A 21,753-nucleotide genomic window follows, 5' to 3' on the forward strand; every position below is an offset into this window, starting at 1 on the left:
AAGACTCTCCTGCTCCGGTCCTTTCATCCTGTCTGAGATGCTACTTATACCGTGGGACTTCCTGCACTGAACACTCAGTCCTCACTTCCCGCCCCCACCAGGTGCACCCAGAAACCAGGGGACTCCTTATCTCTGCCACTTTCTTTGGAGACATTCTCCCCAGCAAAGGAACCACCACCCCATGACTCAGCCCAGCCCCAAAGTTACCCTTTGTTTAATCAAGATAGTTGGTTTGCAAAACATTAAACATTAAACAGTATTTGATGCTGAGTTAATAATTTGCATCCTCTTGATTTGTTCCTGAATCCTCGGAGACTAACATCCACTACCCCACCCCCCACCCCCAAAGGCACAGACAAGAAAAGAAACTGTATTTAGAGCAAAACACCAGTCCATTAAACCGCAAAGGCATTTGCCAGAATGTCTGATCTCCGCGTTCTCCTTCTAATGGTTCTGATGGGAAAGACCACCTTCGGGGTAAGTGTTCTTCTCAAATATCTGTAGTTGGGAGACTCTGAGGTTGTTTAGGAGGGCTGAACCGCTGGGCTGGGAGTGGTGATCCACTTCGTCCTGAAAGCTTGGTGTTGCCAAGTTGAATATGTCCTGATTTCAAGAGCTGATACCCCGTAATGTGGCTTGCTGTTGAGCAGCCAGTTCCAAAGAGACAAGCAACTGAGTTGACCTTTCTGGGAGCACAGCCTCGGTGAATGCACCCCAACAAAGGGGGCTAGCTTGAGCAGTCTGCTGAGGTAGCGTGTTGTAATAGGCTGTGGATCACAGAGACCCTTTTGAGAAAGCTGTGGAAAGCAACAACCTCTCTCTACCCTAGAAAAAATGCACCTACATGCACATGCTAACACACACACCCAGTTATCCGGTCGCTTCTGGTGGGCACCAGGGTAAGAACCCCTGCATTTTGGCCCTAGAGGAGAAACCTGCAGGCAGCAAATGACCCTGGCAGCAGGTTTGCTCAGATGGATTAGATTTGGGGAAATGCTTCATGGTTGTACTTCTCCTCCTTTCTCTTTTGCATGCCTACAACGGGTGGGGCAGGCAGGGGCCCAAAGGAGAGTGTGGTGAGCAGGGAAGAGGTTCTTGAATGGACCCCTGAAGACCCAATGGGAGCAGTTGAGATGTGGGCTCCTGCAGCGTGCCTCTGTGCTCCAGGAGTGCCTGCTGGACCTCTGTGGGCATCTGAGATGAGAAATAGAGCCTCCCGAAGTCCCATTTGGGATATGGGCTAAAGAATGAGCGTGGCCTTTGGGCCAGGGCTTGAATCTCAGTTTTGCCACATTCTAACTATGGAATCTCTCTCAGTTTCAGTTTCCTCTTCTATATATATAACACAAACAATAAGCCATGAAATGAGGTAATGCATGCAGCTTTCAATAAATGTCAGCTTCCTCCCTTTAAAATTTCCAAAGTGAACACAACTGCTCTAAAAAATCACGGACTACACCCAATTGTGGGGGAGGACGTGGTAGAGGGAGGGCAGGGAATGAATACTGACATAAAATAATAGTCATAATCTCTTTATCTTTTTAGTTGCCTTTGCATTTTACTTACCATTTTACTCCATAGAGCTGTTCTTCCAGAAAGCAAATTAGAGTCCGGGTTTTTTGATTAGCATGTTCTTAAAACAACAGCACCTCCTCCCCTTTCAGTTAACTCAGGCACCTACCTACCTTAGCCCCAGATTAAGCTGCCAAGTGAATCACTTCCGAAAGGGTTTTCTTTTCAAATTATGACTTGTATGTATGCGGCGGCTGCAATTATGAGATTGTTATCAGGCCCTCTCCTTCATTTGATTGCTTGTTGGACGTCTGAGGCCGAGACAGCAAAAATATCACAGGTCTAGAGAGAGGTGGGAAAATTTATCAGAGGCCCACAAGGGGCCCAGAGAAAGTATCAGTCAGAACGAATTAAATCCTAAAGTTTGCAGGCAAGGAGAAGAGTCAGACTCAGTCTGTTTGAAGTTCACAAAGAGATAATGGTCCCGAAAAATCCCTTTTTAGCAAGCCCCAGTGAATTTTTAGGGTTAGCGATGAAATTATTAGTCAATAATGGATAAAAGAGAAAATATGAGAGATAGCCTTCGGGCTATGAGCTTAGTCAATTCCAAAGAGAGGATTCAGGGCTTTGGAATGTTTTCTCACCCAGATGTGGGCCAGACAGGTGGTCGGGAAGGCGGATTGTGTTCCCCGGGCCAGAACAGAAATCCAGGGGAAAGGGGCCAATTAGCTGAGATGCTTTGGAGAGTTTGAGGCATCCTCTGGTGGGGAAAGAGCCACACAGCCAGATGGGCTGGGCAGCTTCTCCCACCCCACGTTAGCTAAACACAGTAACCAAACTGCTATTGTTAAAGGAGGAGTCCGTGTGCTAAGGCCTGTGTGGAGTGCTTGCCTGGATCAGCGCATCCCCTGGAGGGCCCGGAGAAATAGGCTGTGTCATCGTTCCCATTTCACAGATGAGGAGCCGAGCTGTAGCGAGGGTGCAAACCTCAGCCCTGAGCTCTGCAGCTGGGAAGTGGCCAAGCTGAGCTGCTGTCCATCCACACCAGGTCTCCTCCACTGGACACCTGATCAAAGGTGAGGCTTCTGCAGTCCAAGAGCTGCAGGGCCTGGCCCTCCCCATGGGAACAAGGGCCTCTTTGCTGGGTGGAGCACAATGGACTCCCCGTGCCTTGGAAACTTTCAGGAAAACCAAGGGCTGTGGTCGCTGCCCACTAGAAAGATGCCTGGATACTCTTCCCAGATCATGCAGCCAGCATTATGAAGACTTCCTTTTGGGATCATCTCTAATTTAGGTTTTTGTTTCAGTAGCTGCTTCATTCAGCTGAAGAGATCTGGGTCAAATGTCACTGCCCCGAACTCCAGAGCAGCATCATGCGTAGCCTCCTTACTCTGTTCCTTACCTTTGGTTTCTGAGCTCCTGCCCTGTGTCTGAAACTTGGCTGGGAGGTGCTAAATGTGCATTGACCACACCTGGACATTGTATTGGCTGATGAAACAAGCGCAGAGATGTCAAGCTAACTTTCTCAAGGCCACCCAGTAAGTGGCCAGGTCAGAACTGCACCCAGGTCTGTTTTGCCTTGTCCATTGTAGGACGATGGCTCCATTGTGTCAAAGATGCTGACTCGTTCCAGGGCTTAGAAATCTCTTCTTGCTGAGGTTCTTAAAGTGATTTGGGATGCCTCGGGGTATGCAAAGGTCGGGAATTTGACCTCCAGGATCAGAAGCTGATGACAGCGCTGGTCAGACCTGCTCTGGCTCATCTCCGTCTGTCTCCATAGAAGGGTGGAAGACAATAGCTTCTCCTCTCCCAGGAAGGGGACTTACAATTAAAATGCTTGTTTTCTCGGGTTTCTCGGCTTTTTAAACCACAGAGCTTAAACCCCAGGACCCACAGAATCCTCTCGGGAGTAAAGCCTCAAAATATTTGCATAGACCAGAGGCTGCAAATTGACAGCATGGGGATATCCTCTGCCCACAGCCACATTTTATTTGGCAGGTAGAAGGTCTGCCTGAAGAATATTTTAATTTTCTTTGACTTTACTTGGGGAAATTTGAAAATCAGAACATTTCACATAAAAGCACAGAGTTCTAGCTTTTCTTCAGTTTTCAGCATTCTAGTGATACAGGACTTGTGTCCTCCCACAGCACCCTCCCTGGAACACAGCAGTAACTGGTATCATTGTTAGAAGAGGCATAAGCCACGCAGATTCCACAGTCTCCACCTCTCCCTACTGCTGACACCCTTTCTGCTTGGCTGATGTAGGTTACCTGCAGGTTCAGCCTTGGAGAGAGAGAAAGTGAGTGTGTGTGTACGTGTGTGTGTGTGTGTCTGGTAGTTGGAGCTTTGGAACCAGCCTTGATAGCTTTGGATGGGCAAGTACCTGGGCTCAGCACCTGGATTAATTCAATGATTTTGAACCTGCACAGCCTCCAGGAACAAACAAGGCCTGTGACAAGAGGATTCAAGTCACCCTTTACAAGGCCTCAATACTTCAGAGTGTCAGGGTCTCTTTCAGGCCTGGGAGAGACGTTCCCCCTGCTGTTTAATCCACACGGTTTTATGGAGAGATTGGATTTCACTGCAACTTCTTATAGATTATTTTTTTCTAACTGATCCTAAGCATGAGCCCAGCTCATTAGCTTAGGCAGTGCGCACTGGTATTCGGGAAAATCAGGTCGCAGGAAATCACATGTATGTATATAGGCACGGGTATATTTATGTTTTAAATTCATTAGGGTTTCCTAAATGCAAAAGCAATTCTGCTGTCACAGAGAAACAGCATGCAGAATATTCAGCAGCCAGGATTTTAAATAAAACATGCTTTTTCTTCGTAATTAATATAACAAGGTTTCCTGGCTTAGGACTTGGCAAAGATCCCAGGAAAAATGATGGGAGGAGGGGGCTGGTGTGACGTGACTGTGACCTGACAAACTAGTTCCAGGAAGAGTTTGTGCTGAGCGAGCTCTCCTCAACTGGAACATTCCCCAGTGGCTCACTCAGCAATTTGGGGGGGGGGGGGGGATGTTTATATATATATATATTTTCAAACTCACTCACATGAGTGGTTAGTCATATTAACAATAGCAGCCACATCCATTTGTCTTGACTGTGTGCCAAGTACTGTGTCCTTTGCATTTATGAACTCCTTTAAGCCTCCTATGAACCTGATGAGGTAGGGTTCTGCCCAAGATCATACCTGTGGGAGTTAATAGAGCTGGGATTCAAACCCAGGTCTGCCCCACACCAAGCTCCATGCTCACAACTGCTATGCTGAAGATCAGCTTGCCAGCTACTGGCCCAAATCAAATGCAATTGTGCAACAGGATATCAAAGATGTCCTCCTGGGCAATGGACTTAGCAAAAAGCATGAGTCTCCTCGTATCTGGAGGGTCTTGCCACAGACCCTGACACCTTCCCATCTAACACCAAAAGACCAAAAGGCTCGCCTCTTGCCAGGGAGTTAACCTACCAGTTCACTATTCTAAGTCATGAATGCCATGCACCCACCTTCAAAAAATTTGCCAAAGTCCAGCTGTTTACTTAATACTTCCATTTAACAGATCCAGATTTACTCTACCTCAATAAATGTATTTTTAAAGGAAACTGTCACTACTGGAAATGGCAAATCAAAGAAAGCAAAGTGATGTCACTGGATTCTAACTGGCTCCTGTGCGCCATACATAACCGAGCCTGGAGCCGGTTTCTCTTTGTGAAAAAGGGAGATTAGAAGAATTGGAGGGCAGTAGAGACACGCCAGCACCACCCTGAGTCTTGTCCTGTGATGGTGGAGGAGTTGAACAGTAGCATGAAAAGGGAATATCTGCCCCACGCTGCGTTCCATGTTATTTCATGCCCCTGACTCGGCACCTCCTCCACATTGTCTCCAGCAGGCACCACCAGAGGCTCACGTTGTGCACCATGGAAAAGACAGAAGTGCAGACAGCTTCAGTTGTAGAGTTGGTTCATGGCAGAGCGTAGCTCCTTTTCTGACCCCCGGGCTATTTACCTATGCTGACTGGGCCAAGAAAGTCAATGCATGGTGGGCGGCAGACATAGCCTGTTCTTTGGTTTCTTTGCTCATTTGCCATTTCAAAGGGCTTCCAAGTGCATCATCACATCCAGAAATGAGTATTTGTCTTTATCCAATCTCCTTGTCCTGGTCTCACGCCCTCGCCTTTGATAGTCCCCACCCACCATACCCAGTGAGTTTGAGCCAAGGCTCCGGGATGATCAAATGGTACAAATGCTCCCCTGAGAGTGATCCAATGCAAGTGTCACACCACTCCTCAGAAGCCAAATCTCCTGGAATAAAGCACCAGACTGGCTAAGGGAAAACTTACTTTTATAATTGGGGAAACCGAGGCACAGCAACTTGCCCTGGAGGAAAGATTGGCCTGCAAGTCTCCTTGGCCAGCAGCTTCATGCCTAAGAGGTTTAATCAAAGTATGTCCAAGAGCAGTCATCTGATGCTGGGCAAAAATGCATGTTCTGGACCCACCCCAGACCTACCACAGAAGCACAAATCTGCAGGTAGAACCCAAGGAATGGGAATCTTCATCAAGCTTTTTAGAGGATCTTTATGTACATTGTGTTTAAAAACCAGTGCATTAAAAATGGTACTTCCTCAGGTCTGCAAACAGGACACTTCTTTTCTCTGCCCACCTGCCACAGCCCATCTCCACCTGCCAGTGCAATGGGAAGCTGCAGCCCAGTCCTCGGTTAACTGAGCAGCTGCACTGAGGCCCTCTGACCCAGGCACAGGCGATTGGTCTCAGAGCTAGGAGACACAGATTCAAGTCCCTCCCCTGCCCCACTGCACTCACATCCTTCCATTAGCCACTTCTCCCTGCTGGGTCTCAGTTTTCTCTGCTATAGATTAAGGGTCTCGGCCAGCTCCTCTGCATGATACCTCGTGGCTCGGCCCTGTGGTTCTGTGAATGGCTTCACCTGGGCATCCAACAAGGAAACTGCTCATGGGGACTACTGGCCAGTGCTTTCTCCTTTGGCCTCCAAATGTCTCCATCATAGCCTTCTCCTCTTGCCCTGAGCTTTGGGTTAAGACAAATCCACAGTGTACCCACCCATCCCAAGGCAGCATTGAGCAGCTTATACAGAAAAGCAGGGAGGGCTGGATTTCTTGTAACCAAAAAGACTCAGGGACTTTGCACAACTGCTCTCATGGCATAGTTTGTGCTCCTGGCAGAAGCCAGGGTGGGAGAGTGGCGGGATCTGAGCTGGTGACCAGGCATTAGGTGCTCCGCCCCCTGCCATCTCCCCCACTTGCCCTGGCCTGGAGCTCTTTGTCCAGCAGTAGGGCCTGGCCCTGCTGAACTCTGCACACTTGACCCTAGTCCACCTTTGAGTCTGGCAGCTGTTCATGGCCATGGTGCAGAGTTCTCTCCCTCCCTCTGGCCTCAGGAACAATACAATCCTTCCCTGGTGTCTGGTAGCCCTGGAGAACATCCGAGAAGAAGGCATTGTAGGCATTGAGCTCCAACTTTTCAACTACTAGGTGTAAGATTTTTCTGCTGCTGATTCCAAGATGAACTTCGGGCCCAAAAGGACAGGAGGCCCCATGTCCTCCACCTTCTGATCCTCTGAGCATGATGGAAGAGAACATTTTCCAGTAGCTAATTCCTGGGACACACCACTTAGACTTTCAGCCTCTACCATTTCATTTTCCAGAAGATTTGGAATTCTGAAAAGTAGGGGAAGAACCTGAGTTGAATTGATCACTGGATTAAAGGTAGAACACAATAGATTAGAACTTGAGGTACCCCACTCCCAAGGAGAGAGTACATCAAAACTCTGTAAGACTCAAACCTGGTCCCTTCTCTCTCTACCCTTCCCTGCCTTCCCCACTGAATTGGTTTCTTGTCCTAGCAATCACCTAGGCCTTGAGACACGCTGACCAGTGATGTTTAGTCTTGCCGAGGGACTGTTCCTAACCTCTGGAAGGCTGGAGTCCTGAACCACAGGAGACACTGAGAAAGTCCAAGTGTGGAGCGGAAGGACCCGCAATAGGATCGATGGTGTTTTCTGTTCTATTGCCAGGCACCCACCTGGCCCTGTGCAAGAAGCAATTGTTTCCAGCCCTCTGAGAAGCCTCTGGGTAGACTGTGCCCACATGCTGCTTTAGCCCTGTTGAGAACTGGGAACCGAAGGGAAGGAAGAAGTGGGCTTGCATGCCTTTTTTTCTGTTAAAGATGAACTGTATATTTAGAGAAGTTTTAGGTTTACAGAAAAATTGCACAGAAGATACTGACTTCCCAGACACCCGACCATCCACACTTAGCTTCCCCTACTGTTAACCTCTGGCGTTAGTGTGGGACATTTGTTGCAATTGATGAACCAATATTGATCCGTTACTAGTATCAGAAGTCCATAGTTTATATTCTGTTCACCCTTTGTGCATACTGTTCTATGGGTGCTGACAAATGCTCGCATGCCTTTTGATCTGTGCAATGTTTGTTGAGAAGTGTTTGCCACAGGGCGCTGGCTGAGCCAGGAGTTGACTTTCATAACTTCTCCCAGCTGTCACAGGGGGTGAATGACTCTTTCTCTTTCCTAAAGCTTTCCAGAGAGCCCCAATCTCTCACCTCGCCCAACATCCTGGCACTTTGATGGTTGGGGGGCTTTTCTCTTGACACCCTCTCTTCCTTGGCAGCACCCTAGGCATATCATGGGCATCTGCATATTCCCTGCTTCCTCACCCACTCAGCAATGGCAATTAAGTGTGTGGAAGGCTGTAAGGCTGGCTCTATTGTATCCTGGGCTCCAGCATTTACTAACTGAGTGACCTTGGGCAACTTAATCTCTGCAAACCTCAGTTTTCTCACTTCTAAAGTGAACATAATTATAGTACCTAAATTATCAAGTTGTTGTGTTCAATAAAGGAAACAAAATTCATGTAAAGCATTTAGCACTGTCCTTGGCACATTGTCAGCTTTTAATAAATGTTAATTGGGATCATGCTGCCATCATCACCAGCAGCCCCAGCAGCAGTTTTTTCAATCATCATAGATCATCATCCACCTTCCCCCCTTGGATTTGCAAGTCCCAGGAGTAAGAGTTCTTCTGTCATTTCCCTGTCTTTGTGGAAAAATTGGACAGAATGAAGGGATGAAAGGAAGGAAATACTGCATCCTTCCATCTCACCCTTGCCACCATCCAGGCCATTTGCAGGGACCCAGATGTGTGGCATCTGAAGTCCAGGTGACCAGCTATTGGCCTGGCCTTTTCCATCACATCCCCCAGATATCCAGCCTGGTGTTTGGGCTGCCAGCTGGATATAGTGATTTGGATGGTGAGTAGGCTTGCTTCGGATCCCTGAGACTCTCCCCCAGAATGCAGCCCAGGCTGAGAGCTATTGGAATCTGGAGGGCCAGCCCAGCCCGGAGGGTCCTGCTTTCTTTTTGTTTTGTTTCCTTCTGAGCGGACTCCTGGAAAGAGCACGTGTGCCACCTGCTGGCGGTGGGCAGCACAGCACTTGGCTGTCCCTTAGGCTCTAGCCAGAGCCCAGGCTCTGGGGCCACGTCCTGAAGTGCAGGGTCCTAGAGGACCCTTCCCCGCTGGGGTCTGAGAAGGGAGGTCCCAGATGCCTTCCCCCAGTCTTTCCCACTTCTCCAGGCTAACGACAGCCAGGTGCGGCCCTCCGGTCAGCTCAAATAGAAGAATTAACAGCATCTCCTCGGGGCAAGGTGGGGACAGAGAGGGATAGTCCTGCCCTCCAGCCAAGCTCAGAGGCGGGTCCAGAGGTCCAGGGCCCAGGCAGAGTGTGACTGCTGTGGCACAGTGAGTGTGAGCCAGGGGTCCTGCCTCTCTGCCAGTCCCCTCATGTCCCTTGTACGGCACTCCCCTGGCACTCATTCACAGGGGGGTAAATAGAGGCACAGCTCCTGATTACAAATAGGCTTTTACCTTTTTTTTTGCATTTCTTCCCTTCTCCAAATTCCTATTCTGTAATTTCCCAAAATCTCTAGAAAAGTGGAAAGCGTAACACAATCAACACCCTTCACCGAGATCGACGCAGCAATTGTGCACACTTGGCCACACCCTCATGGGTATTTTCATTTGTTTCACTTGCTGAATCATTTGTAAATAGATTATAGACTGTACCCTAAATGCATCAGAATCATCTAAGAATAAGGCCATTTTCCTGCACAATCAATACATTATCACTCTCAAGAAATTCCGCATCGATATGATAATATTAGAAAATACCAGTTCACACTCAAATGTCCCAGCTGTTCCACTAATGCCTTTCATAGTTTTTTTTTTTTTTTTTTCAAATCTAGGGTCTCATCAAGGCATACTGCATTTAGTTGTCATGTTGCCTTAGTCTCATTTAATAAAGAACAAACTTCCGGTCTTTTTTGTCTTTTACAACGCTGACGTTTCTGTAGAGCCCAAGCTGGCTGGTTTGTAGAACAGCCCACAATTCCGACCTCACAGTTTGATCCATCACGGTGCTCCTGATTAGATTCAGGATTAGCATTTCTTTTTTCTTTTTTTGCCAAGAATACTAGTGGGTGATGCTGTGCCCTTGCTACATTGTATCGGAACACATTTTCTTTTTATTTTTCTTTCCTATATATCATCTGCCTACTTCCCCAAAAGCCTTAAGGAGGCCTAGAATGAAAGGTTCAAAAACAGAAAATTAAAACTTCTGCTGTGGGCCGCAGAAGCAATCATACCAAACGGCATGGGTCGATGAGGGCATGGGAAGAGGCATCGCACTGCTCTCTGCTTTCTGGCAGCCAGAGTCCCAAGGGAAGCCTGGCGAGTGACAGAATTTGCATTTCCTAAAATCAGCGGTCAGCAAGCCCTTTCTGCAAAGTGTCAGATAGCAAATATCTGGGGCTGTACTGTCTCTGTCACAACTACTCTGCCGTGGTAGCAAGAAAGCAACTGTGGATGAAACGTAAACCAGCAGGTGTGGCCGCGTACCCATTTTATTAACAGAAATGCAATGGCTGGGTTTGGCCGGGAGGCCTTTGTTTGCTGGCCTGGGATCTAAATGAAAGGAGCTATTCCAGTAATTAAAAGAGTGGAGGTTTCTTTTTCTGATAAGTACTGCATTCTAAAAGAACTAATCAGACCATTCTTAATTTATCCAGCAAATACTTTTCGAGGGATGGCATGCACCAAGCACTATGCTACAAATACATTCATGACAACACAGAGAGATGCCTGCCTTGGGCGGGCAATAGTGGCACAGTGGCAGAGCTATCACCTGCCATGCTAGAGACCCGGGTTCGATTCCCAGTGCCTGCCCATGCCAAATAATAAAGATCCCTGCCTTCCTGAAGGAAGGAATTTGGTGTGTGAGAGACAGGCAACACAGAAATAAACAAATTTAAAACTAGGTTCTGTAATAAAGACCATGGAAGAAATGAATGGGTGCAGGGACAGAATAATTGGGGTGGGGGGTGGGTTGGGGTATTCAGCTGATAGGGTGGTCAGGGAAGGCCTCTCAGGGAAGATGACATTTAAGAGGACACCCAGCGAAGGTCATGGGGGAGTATGTTCCAGGCAGAGGGAACAGCTAGTGCAAAGTCACTGGGGTAGGAGGAGCTTGGCTTGTGCCATTTTGAAACTCTGAGGGGAGGCTGTGTGTGGCTGGAATACGTTAGCAAGGTACAGAGGACAAAGTTTGGGGGGCATGTGTAGGTCATGGAGGGAGTTTCCTTATTCTAGAAACAACAGAAGTCATGTCATTAGAGTTTTTAAGTGTTTGTTCATCCCTAGCTCCCAAGGAGGTATTACCTGAGGAGATCACCCAAACGTGAAGGTGAATTCAAATGCTCTTACAGCTGTGTGACCTCAGAGAGATGGCCTAACTTCTCTGAGCCTCAATATCCTCATATATAAACAAAGCTGATAAAATGCCTCTTGATAGGGATGTTATAAGGATCAAACCCAGCAATGCACAGGAGGCAGAGAGTTGATGCACAGGACACTAAAATCACATGCCGGACAAGGCTGTCAGCACCTGCACAACCATGTTCCAATATGAGAACGGGTTGGCACAGCAGGCACAGGTGCATGCTCAGGAGGAAGGGTAGTGTAGCAGCTGCCCCCCACCTCCCGCCCCATGCCCCCCCCCAGCACAGGAAAGGAAGGGCGGGACACCTCCAAAACGCCACCACCAGAACGCTCCCGGGTCCCCCAGCCCTGCGTGACATCCTGCTAAAGCGGCCCCGGGACTCAGGAAGGTGCCCGGCTGGCTCTGCCGAGCCCCAGACTCACCCTTGCTCTGCTCTGTGTTGTTTTTCAGTTCTCCCTGATGTCTTTACTCCCAGACCTGGACCCAGGTGAGTCTGCTGGTCCCTCTGGGGCTCTCCACCAACCACAGGCTGGTGTGGAGGTGGTGGAAAGGGCGCCTGAGCACATGAGTGGTGGAGGGACCTCAGGGTTGGACTGGTCATGGGCTTCTTTGGGAGTGTGCCCAGGAAGAGGCACACCTGGGGGTCTGTGTGTGCAGCCCATGCACAACGCTTCACACAACTTCGAGTTGTCCAGGGAGATGCCCCTGATGCCCAGAGGGAAAAACTGATGTAATTAAACCTCTTCATTTTACAGAGAAGGAAACTGAGGCCCAGAGAGGGGAAGCGGCTTGCCCAGGTCAGACAGTCCTTTAGTAGCTGAGCTGAGAGGGAAAGGCCATGGCAAAGCGAGGGCGTGATTGAGCAGTGCCTGGCTCCAGGCGATGGGGACTGGGCCACCCCCTTCCGGGAGAAACCAGAACCCCTGCGCCAGGAGGATGTGACAAGGGCCATCCAGGCAGCCCCAAGTTAACACTCCCGCCCTGGGGTGGCCTTCTGCCAGCACCGCCACCCCTGCCTCGTCCACGTGCCTCCTCAAGGCGCAGGTGTCCACGTGCAGTGAGCCCTGCTCCTTCACCAGCAGAAAAGCCACATCTGCAAGTCATGCACACGCCACCACCACACGCATATCATACCCCCATATCCACCACACTCACACTCACAGGCCTTCTGTCTCGCACTCTCACCCTTTCCCTTTCCTCTTTCCTCTGCCCAGCGCCCACAGCTGTGCCAGGACTGAGTAGGGCGCTCCTTCCTGCCGTGTCATGTGTCCTTGTCCCTGACTCTGGGTCTGAGTCTCCTTTTGCTGCTCTGAATCTCAGGGGAGAAAACCGTACCCATTAGCCCGTCAGGGCAGGGGCTGGCACCTCCAGTAACGGCCTGGGCTGATCACTCCTGGTGGACAGCAGAACCAGCAGAGAGCACGTGCAGGCCGCAGTCAAGTCTGAACTTTGGATCAGGGATTTATTCTGAGCAGAGATGGTGATAACTGGGCCTAATTCAGCTCGACAGGCAATATTCTCTGCCAGCAAAGCCCTGGGCAGGCAGACAGACTTGCACCAGTTCAAGACAAGAGACACTAGGTGCCAAGTCTTCATCCAGGCCCATGTCCTCAGGGAATGTTCATGGAATTGAATGGAAATGTATATCAGCAGGGTGTGTGGGCTTTTGAGAGGATCTGTGTCTTTCCCAAAAGCAAAGGAAGACATTCAGGTCAACACGGTGTAATTCAGCTCCTGGAAGGGGTGTGTTTCAAAGCATCCCCCGGCTGAAGGCCATACCTAAGGTCTCACACAGAGTCCAGGGAGTGTCCAAATCCAAGGGGCTCAAAGACCTGCCACCTTCCCCTATTTCAGGACAAATTGCCCAGGCCCCATGTAGGGGGCTGCTTTGGTCTGGAGCTGGGGCTCATGGCCTCAGAGAGCCTACACCAAGGACACTGTTTTAGAAGACTCAAAGTCCTCACTCTCTTCAAGTATTGGAAAAAGCGAATTTGCCCATGAGGAAATTTTGCAGGAATTTCCCCAAAACACTTTACTGCCATCTGCCAGAAAGTCGTCATAGATATCCTGCAGTTGTGCAGTCAACAACTCAAACAATAAACCAGCATCCTACTGAGCAGAGGTCACGGCAAAGGGACCGCTTCATTCCATGTTTCCATAAGCTTTATAGCTTTAATCAAATAGAATATAAGTATAGGGTTGGATTTCATCTGCAAACCAAGAACTTCCCAATCATTGGAGTTTTTGAGAAAAGGCAAAATGGAAGATAGTGAGTTCCCTGTCACTGGAGGCATTTAAGCATAGGCTGAACAACCATTTGGGAGGAGATGAAGAATGTTGTGCTAGATCACTTGACCATCCAAAATTCTGAGCTCTGTAAGAACTTTGCCCTAAACTTCTGAGTAGATGAGGGTGATCAGAAGTAAGGCCCCTCCTGGGCTCTAGAGTCCGTCTTGAGGTTTTCCATCAGCCTTTGGCAATGGGGTGGTGTGAGATGTAGTGACTGAGCCTTTTCGCAAAGAGTAGGTTAGGTTTAAGAAACGTCCTGGTTAGGCGTTTGGTTTAATTCACATGGTTGTGCATTGAAGGCATTTGTCAGCTCCCTGCTTGCTTTAGATGACACCATGGCCGAGGAAGGTGTGAAAAAGCCCTCTGTGCATGTCCACGAGCCGGCTGCTGCTTTGGTCGGTCTTGCTGGGTACAGTGCATGACGAAGCCTCGCTGGAGCAGAAGGCACCCAGCTCCCAGTCCCCAGTGGGTGTTCAAAGAGGCCCCATCAAACAGCACAACCTCCGCCCATCTCCCCAGAGCAGGTGATGTGACAGACAAGAGGCCTGCGGAAATGTCTCTGCAAAGCTGGCTTGGCTCTGCCCCACAACACAGTCTGAGCCCATCCATCAGCTGTCCTGCCACCTGCCAGCGAGGGTCTCCACTGGGCTTGCCCCGTCAGCCCGACTGGAAACGCCAAATGCCGGCCGACGGGGCTGGGGTTTGGGGTGGACCCTCAGAGGCGCCGTCTGTGCCATGATGATGGATGACACCAACAGGGACAGCATTCCAGGAATTTTTATTTCATTCCACACATCTGGCAAGCTCTTTAGCCGCAGCAGCTGCAAAGCCCCCGTCGCAGGCACTCTGAGCTCTTTCCAGGGAGACCCTGGCATGGACCACGGTAGTCCCGGTTCAGGGACCTAGGACATGTGCGAAAGAAGACTGCCCGATGCATGCTGCTTCCTGCAGGCTAAAACCCCAGGGAGTTTTATGGCCCACAAACCCACAAGAGGCTCTGGGGCTGATGAAAGGACGAAACGTGGAGTTAGGTAGACCCGGGTTATGAGACCATCTCTTTCTGCCTTAGTTTTTTTTTTTATCTGTAAAATAGGACTAATAATAGTTACACCACGAGGTTGGTTTAAGGTTAAACAAGATTGTGTGTATAGCACACAGTATATTGTCCAGTTCATAGAAAATACTCGATACATAATAACTTAATATTAGGGTTATTTGGGTTAACTCGAGATACTCTCACCATTCTTCCTGAGAAATTCTAGAAACTGACTCAGATAAATAGACAAATCAATCCTATCAGATTTCCTTTCATATCTAATATAAAATGCTTCTGACAGCTGCCCCACACTTCCCCCAAAGCTTTTTCCCTTCCGCTACACTGAAGAAAGTCTCCAGTAATCTGTATTTAAATTTAGAGTGTTTCCTGCAATTTGCCAGTGGAACCAAATCTCTTGTCAGGTTGATAAAACACTTAGACAAATTTCTAGACTCCTACAGAGCTTGTCTTCACCACATACCTCTGAACCAAATTTCATAGAGTTTCTTTCCTAAATTCCCTGTTAATTTTGCTTTAGGCAGCCTGTTATGTGCTGGTCAATTAGAAGACAGAGAGATTTGACCGCAGAGGGAAATATCAAATATCAATCTGTCAAATGACATACATTAACTGTATGTAAGACTCTGAGCTGGACATGGGGACAGGGGGTGGGGGATGTAGAAAGAGTATTAGACACGACCCATAAGAAACCAACTATTCATGAAGCAACAAATCCCATAGACTGTTAAATACTAATCCCCAGTAGTGAGATGCCACCTGGCTTTTTTTCTGGCTGTCAAACTTAGACTGTAGCCAACTGGGCCACTGAGGAATGCCAGCATCTGAAATTCCTATTAACTGCACAATTTTAATCAAGCCCTGTGTATCAGTTCATTATTATTGCATGGCATACTATGACAAGACTTAGGGGCTTAAACCACTTACCATGCACTTAGATCATAATTCTTTGGGTTGGCAGTTTAGGATGGGTTCAGCTGGTCAGTTCTTCTGGTCTGCACCAGGCTCACTGATCTTGGCTGGGCTTCTCAAGTGTCTTCACTCAGCTGGTGGGTTGGTGGGGTCCAATTTTTCTGGTCATGGTTGGAAGATCTCATATGTCCAAGAACTCAGCTGGGACCAGCAGGCCTCCTGCTTCGTGACATGGTCTCTTATTCTTCTGCAATAGGCTGGACTTGTTCCCATGACAATACAGTGAGGTGATACAGACAGAAACACACCAGGCTTCCTGAGGCCCAGGCTTGGAGCTGGCAGACTGTCCTTCTGCCACATGATATTGGGCAAAGCGAGTCACAGATTTCCAATACCAAAGGGTAGGGAAATTGATTCCATTTCTTGATGGGAGGAATTGCACAGGCATATTGCAAAGGGTATCGATACAGGTAGGAGTAGACAATCATGGCCATTTTTGTAATCAGTCTATCTCACCTTGGAACGGGATTTCAAATGAGCTCAAACCTCAGTAGAGGCTATCAGGTTTAAACTCGGCCACATTCAGCTCCTCCTCTTCTTCATTACCCATTTTTCTCCTTCCTTGACTGGCTTTCTTCCCCCACCCAACCCAAGCTGGAGGTTCCTTTAAGGGCACTCTTATTTGTATAACTCTCCACTGTTCTCAATGCTTTCCTGCAGTTGGTATAATGCTTGGCTCATTGTAGGTGCATAATACAACCTTTTAAAATAGAAATCAATTAAATGCCAACATAACAGAAAAGCAAAATGAGCTTTAAATTTGGAGGTACAGAAATTCTCCCAAGTGATACTCCTAAAAAACATCCTCAAAATTCCACCCATCAAGAAATGGAATCAATTTCCCCACCCTTTGCTACTGGAAATCTGTGACTCGCTTTGCCCAATATCATGTGGCAGAAGGACAGTCTGCCCACCCCAAATGTAAAGGGACCTGGTGCCTTCCCTCACATCACCTTCCAACTGGACAGCTTCTTCCGCCTCTGTGATAAGGGATCATAAAGCCTCTACCAGTTCTCTCCACCTCAACCAAAGACCCTGTGCCCTTCGCACACAGAGGATTCAAAGCCTCTGGATTTTATTTCCTAACTTCACTGAGAGATGAGCAAACCTTGTCAATAGGGCTGGATTCAAGTACAAATCCTCCCACAGACATTTCTCCCAGCCCACATCACCTGGAAAAGTCATATCACCCCATTGATGTAAGAATCTTCCCCATTTCTGAGTATCTGCAAAGGTGGTGATTCTAAATGCACTAACCAAGATTAGCCAGTCTGACCCCAACCTGTGAGGGTGATGGGAGGAGTTACAGGAGCAAACTAAGGGGCACTTATCTATAAACACCTGTTGGGAAAGCAAAAATAAATTCTCCAAAGAAAAAAGAAATAAATAGATGATGCAATCATCTCATTACTAAATCCCACTGTCTCCCTCAAATGTCAGTTTGAAATCTTTCATGTCAAACATTTTCTTCCTCACTTTCTCATTCTGTCTCTACTTTATCATGCTAGATGGAAGACACGTCTTCAAGAAGACAATGGCCTTATCTTCAACCTAGATCATCCATCCCTGGAAAGGTGGCCTCCTCTGAGAGCATTTTCATAGTGGGGAAAAGTAGCTCAGGAGAAATAATGAGCAAGCAAAGGGAGCCTTGACATGACACTGTGATAAATGAGGTGAAACTTTGGAAAGAAACCAGAGTTGGTGTATTCAATTGGTGTATTCAAAAAGGAAAAAAAAAAAAAAGCTCCATTTTAATGGGAAATATAAAACAGCCATTGTGCAAAAGCTGATTTTTCAAAAGCCAAAGAGATGAAGATTGCAAAAGAATGACTGAAACGAGTAAGATAATGTGGGAGATAATCAGGCTTAGGTAAAGTGCCATCTTCTGAGCCATCAGCTGGCTCTGTGGGAGTGCTGGATTACACACACCTGCTTTTACAACCAGACTCGCCTGCATGAGGTTTGTATCTGTGGGCAGCTCTTATAGTGGGTAAAATCCGTGAACAATCTCAAGGCTGTCTTTGGGCAATTCCTAATTAGCTGGCTGGATATTCAATGGGGAATAGTTGGACCCTTTTCCAAGGATAGGGGTGGATCTATCCGAGGCAGTGTGAGATGTGGTTAAGGCAGTTGAGCATTGCAGTTGAGCTAGTAAAATTTAATGGTTATTTGGTGACAAGCTACCTTAATTCATAGTCTGCTGTTTATTAGTTATGTGACCTTGGGCAAGTGGATTAAAATAGCTCCATTTTAATAGGAAATGTAAAACTACCATTGTACAAAAGCTGATTTTTCAAAAGTCAATGAGATAAAGAGTGCAACAGAATGACTGAGAGATGAGCCTCAGGTTTGAGCCTCAGGTTTCTGAACTTAAAATAGAGATAATACATCTTCTTGATTGTTATGAGGATGAAATGAGTTGTGCATCCTAAGTAGTGTTAGGACAAGGCCTGGTACATAGTGAAAGCTCAGTAAATGTTAGCTGTTAGGATGACTTCATAGACACAACTTGGGAGTAGTTTTATGGTATGAACAAGAGGAAAGTGATGAATTTCTTTGGCTTTATTAAGCCAAGGTGATTAGTAAAGTCTCATGGAGAAATGTTACTCACAAAACCATCCAAGAAGGCACCCAAAAGCCTTGAAGGACCTTGAAGAGCTTCGAGGCCCATCCCTCTTCCTGCTGTTCACAGATGAGAAAACCATGGCACCAAGAATACAAGTGGTTTGTCCAAAGTGACACATTCAGTGAAGAGCCAGGACTTGACTTGATTCTTCCCATTTCCAGCCAAATGTTCCTGAAGCCACCAAGTACCAGCATTGCCTTTTGGATCTTGACATCCCCCAAAGGGAAGCTCATAAGGCTTGGTCATCCACATCCACCTCAGGAGTGCAAGGAGCTGTAAAGACCAATGATTCCTCCTTCAGGACTTTTAATTCTTTGGAGAAAAGGTATTCAATTAAATAAAATGCTGGCTTCTTTGATTCTAATAAGGGTTTCTTCTGTCCTATTCCCATCCCTGCAGATTGGACACCTGACAACTATGAGTATAGCTACGAGTATTATGACCAGAAAGAGGAAACCAATTCTACGGCTCCTAACCCTGAGAATCCTGATTGGTACTACACAGAGGATGGTAGGTACCGAATTCATTTGGGGAGGCCCTGTGCTCCTTCAAGGGAGTATATGTGTGGCCATATGCAAGGGCCCGTCTCTTCCTCTCTGAACAGCATCTTAAAATAGGTATCAAAGAAACTATTTAGATTCCAGAAAATCATACTCTCTGAGCATTGGAAGGAAGTTGTTAGAGGCCATTGCTCCCATCCTCCAATGATAGATGAAATAAATGAGGCCAAGAGGGGAATTGACTTGGCTAAAGTCATATGGAAAGTTAGGACACATTGCCCCAGTCTTCAGATTTCCAGGCTAATAAGCTTTCCATTGTCTGACACTGTGACCAGAAGTCATGTGCAAAACCATTCTCATAGCTTTGATCACAGGTCAGGTCCTAATTATGCATAAGAGTCTTAGCATTTGACATCAGACTTTAATTTTAACAAACTCTACACTGGGACTTTCTTTCTATCCTATTGTTGCTGTTTTTCTACCTCTTTCCACTATTCAGAAGCTTCCACAATTATGGGATGTATGTGTGTGTGTGTATATGTGAGTGTAAGTATTTCTATTCAAACGTGTGCTTCTACCACATTTGCTTTTGTGGCTCTGTAACCCAAGCAATAAGGACAGAAAGGAAAATGAGTAGCTGGGTTCAAGCAAAGCCATGTGACTAAACCAGGAGAAGGAACGGAAAGCACTCAGCAGCTGGAATAAAAGCTGTGCAACTGTGCGAAGTGGCCTGGAAGGCAGGGCCAAGATATGGGGCATCGGGGGAACATCAGAAGGGACCATCAAAACAAGAGCCAGGCCCAGGGATCCTCGTTCCTGAACCAAAGAACAATGTGTGTGAACAGAAGGATAAAGAATTCCCCAAGGGAAGATCCATTCAGACAACCATGAAAAGCCAAAGGCACAGATGAAATATGACAAAATCTAACTGAACAAGTAGTTGAAGAAAGATGAAGGCCACTGGGTCATTTCCTCCTCGCCGTCAATTCTTCTGTCACCCTCTTCTTGCCTTTGGTCTTCTTTCCTGATGTTCAGAGAGCTCGTGTTTCGTTAGGGGTGGGTTTTCTTTCCCCACTTCTGACCTTCACCCCTGGGCACTGGGAGTAGGGGAGGTCTTCAGGCTTGTGAAATGCCTTCAGCATCAGAGACAGACCCCATGGCACTCCCAGCAAGACTGCAAGGAGAAAACCACTGATGATGGAAAAGAGGATTTCTCAATGAGAAAGGCTCCATCCAAAGCCAGGCTGAAGGGAGAGATTCATGATTCCTTCTTGCCTGTCCTCTTACTAACCTGAATCCCTCTCGCTGGTCCCATGACTGTAGGTGTCCTTGCTCCCTGTTTCCACAATCACTGAATATTTACTTACTCTTTCATTTGGGGCAGGAGGCTGAAATTAGGTGAGCAGGTGGGGGATCTCACCTGCTATTCATTGCAAACATTGACATCGGCCCATGTGTTTTAGATCCCTGCCTGTCCAACCCTTGTGAACACGGTGGGAGCTGCCTCATCAGCGGGGACACCTTCACATGCAGCTGTCCAGCCCCTTTCTCTGGGAACAGGTGTCAGAATGGTGAGTGCATTTTCACCAGATTCACTCTTTCCCCCAAGATGAACAAGAGGCAGTTTCTTCTCCATCTCTAGGGGATAAAGAAGGGCTGGATGATCCTATAGAAAGGATTCTAACCACACATAGTGCATTATGCATCATGGATTCCTCAACCTGGTCACAGGCAGCATCTCATGGAATTCTCCTCCCCACACTGAGATGGGCCTAGTATATCTATTCTAAAGTGGAGATGATTGAGGCTAAGCAGGGAGGAGAGCTGGACTCTGATCAAGGGTGTTCTAAACTCAGAGTATTTTTATTAGAGAGGTTGTGCGTGTACAGAACAATCACACACAAAATATAAGATTCCCATATACTAGCTATTAATGCCTTGCCACTGGTTTGGCATAATTGCTACAATTGATAGACACACATATTTATAATAGAATGATTAACTACAGTCCATGAATTAACTTAGGGCTCACTGTTTGTGTCCTGCAGTTCCATGGATTTTAACAAAAATTTTATTCTGTTACCTTATATACAACCTAACATTCTCCCTTTTAACCACATTCAGATATCTATTCGAGTGCTGTTAATTATGTTTAAAATGTTCTGCTACTATCACCACCATCCATTACTAAAACATTTCCATCACTCTAAATAGGAATTCTGTGCATTTTTAGGCTTTAACTCCCTATTTCCTACCCCTACCCCATCCCCTGATAATCTATATTCTAGATTCTTACACTATGATTTTGTTTGTCATAATTATATCATATCAGTGAGATCATAAAATATTTGTCCTGTTGGGTCTGACTTATTTCACTCAACATGGTTCCTGCAAGGTTCATCCATATTGCTGCAGGTGTCTGAACTGCGTTCCTTTTTGTGGCTGAATAATATTCCACTGTATGTATATACCCAGACTCAGAACATTCTAAAAGAATATTTAGACTAACTACAACCATGAAACATTATCCTCAAATGAGAGAGCAGGAAGGAACTCAGGACACATAGACCTAATTACTTAGAGAAACAGCCCAGAGCATGTCAGCGACTTGCTCATGGCTGGTTCCACAGTTAGTTAGGAGTAGAGTAGGAATTAGAGCCTGGATACCAGATTCCAGTCCAGCGCTCTTTCTTCCTGCCATTTACATTCATGGATACCCTGATAAGGGCAGTGTTTGCCTTCAATAAGTTCTTGGGAGCATAGCATGAAAGCGGGATAAATCATCAGGGTTAGTACACCTATGGGACAATTGCACTTCTAGAGAGAATCTGGATTCTGAACTTTGTTCAAACTAATAGCCCTCTAACAGAAGGGGTAGTGGGAAGTTATATTATTTTTGGTTTCTTTCCTCTGTGCTCTTTTTATTTATTCCTTCTATTTTAAATTTTTCAACTCCTTCGATAAATTT

The 21,753-nt window shown here is 47.0% G+C and overlaps 1 protein-coding gene across 1 annotated transcript in view; it reads left to right on the top strand.

Moving 5' to 3' along the window:
- The first annotated feature begins 320 nt into the window (after positions 1 to 320).
- The window catches only part of HABP2 (hyaluronan binding protein 2), a 34,824-nt gene continuing 13,391 nt past the window's right edge, over positions 321 to 21,753 (top strand). Inside the window, exons 1-4 of the mRNA XM_077126079.1 lie at positions 321 to 477; positions 11,795 to 11,831; positions 18,685 to 18,795; positions 20,249 to 20,356. Coding sequence (XP_076982194.1) covers positions 421 to 477; positions 11,795 to 11,831; positions 18,685 to 18,795; positions 20,249 to 20,356 — 313 coding nt within the window. The 5' untranslated portion in view covers positions 321 to 420. The remainder of the gene's footprint in view (positions 478 to 11,794; positions 11,832 to 18,684; positions 18,796 to 20,248; positions 20,357 to 21,753) is intronic.

The sequence above is a fragment of the Tamandua tetradactyla genome, chromosome 13, assembly GCF_023851605.1.
Source record: "Tamandua tetradactyla isolate mTamTet1 chromosome 13, mTamTet1.pri, whole genome shotgun sequence".
Classification (NCBI taxonomy): domain Eukaryota; kingdom Metazoa; phylum Chordata; class Mammalia; order Pilosa; family Myrmecophagidae; genus Tamandua; species Tamandua tetradactyla.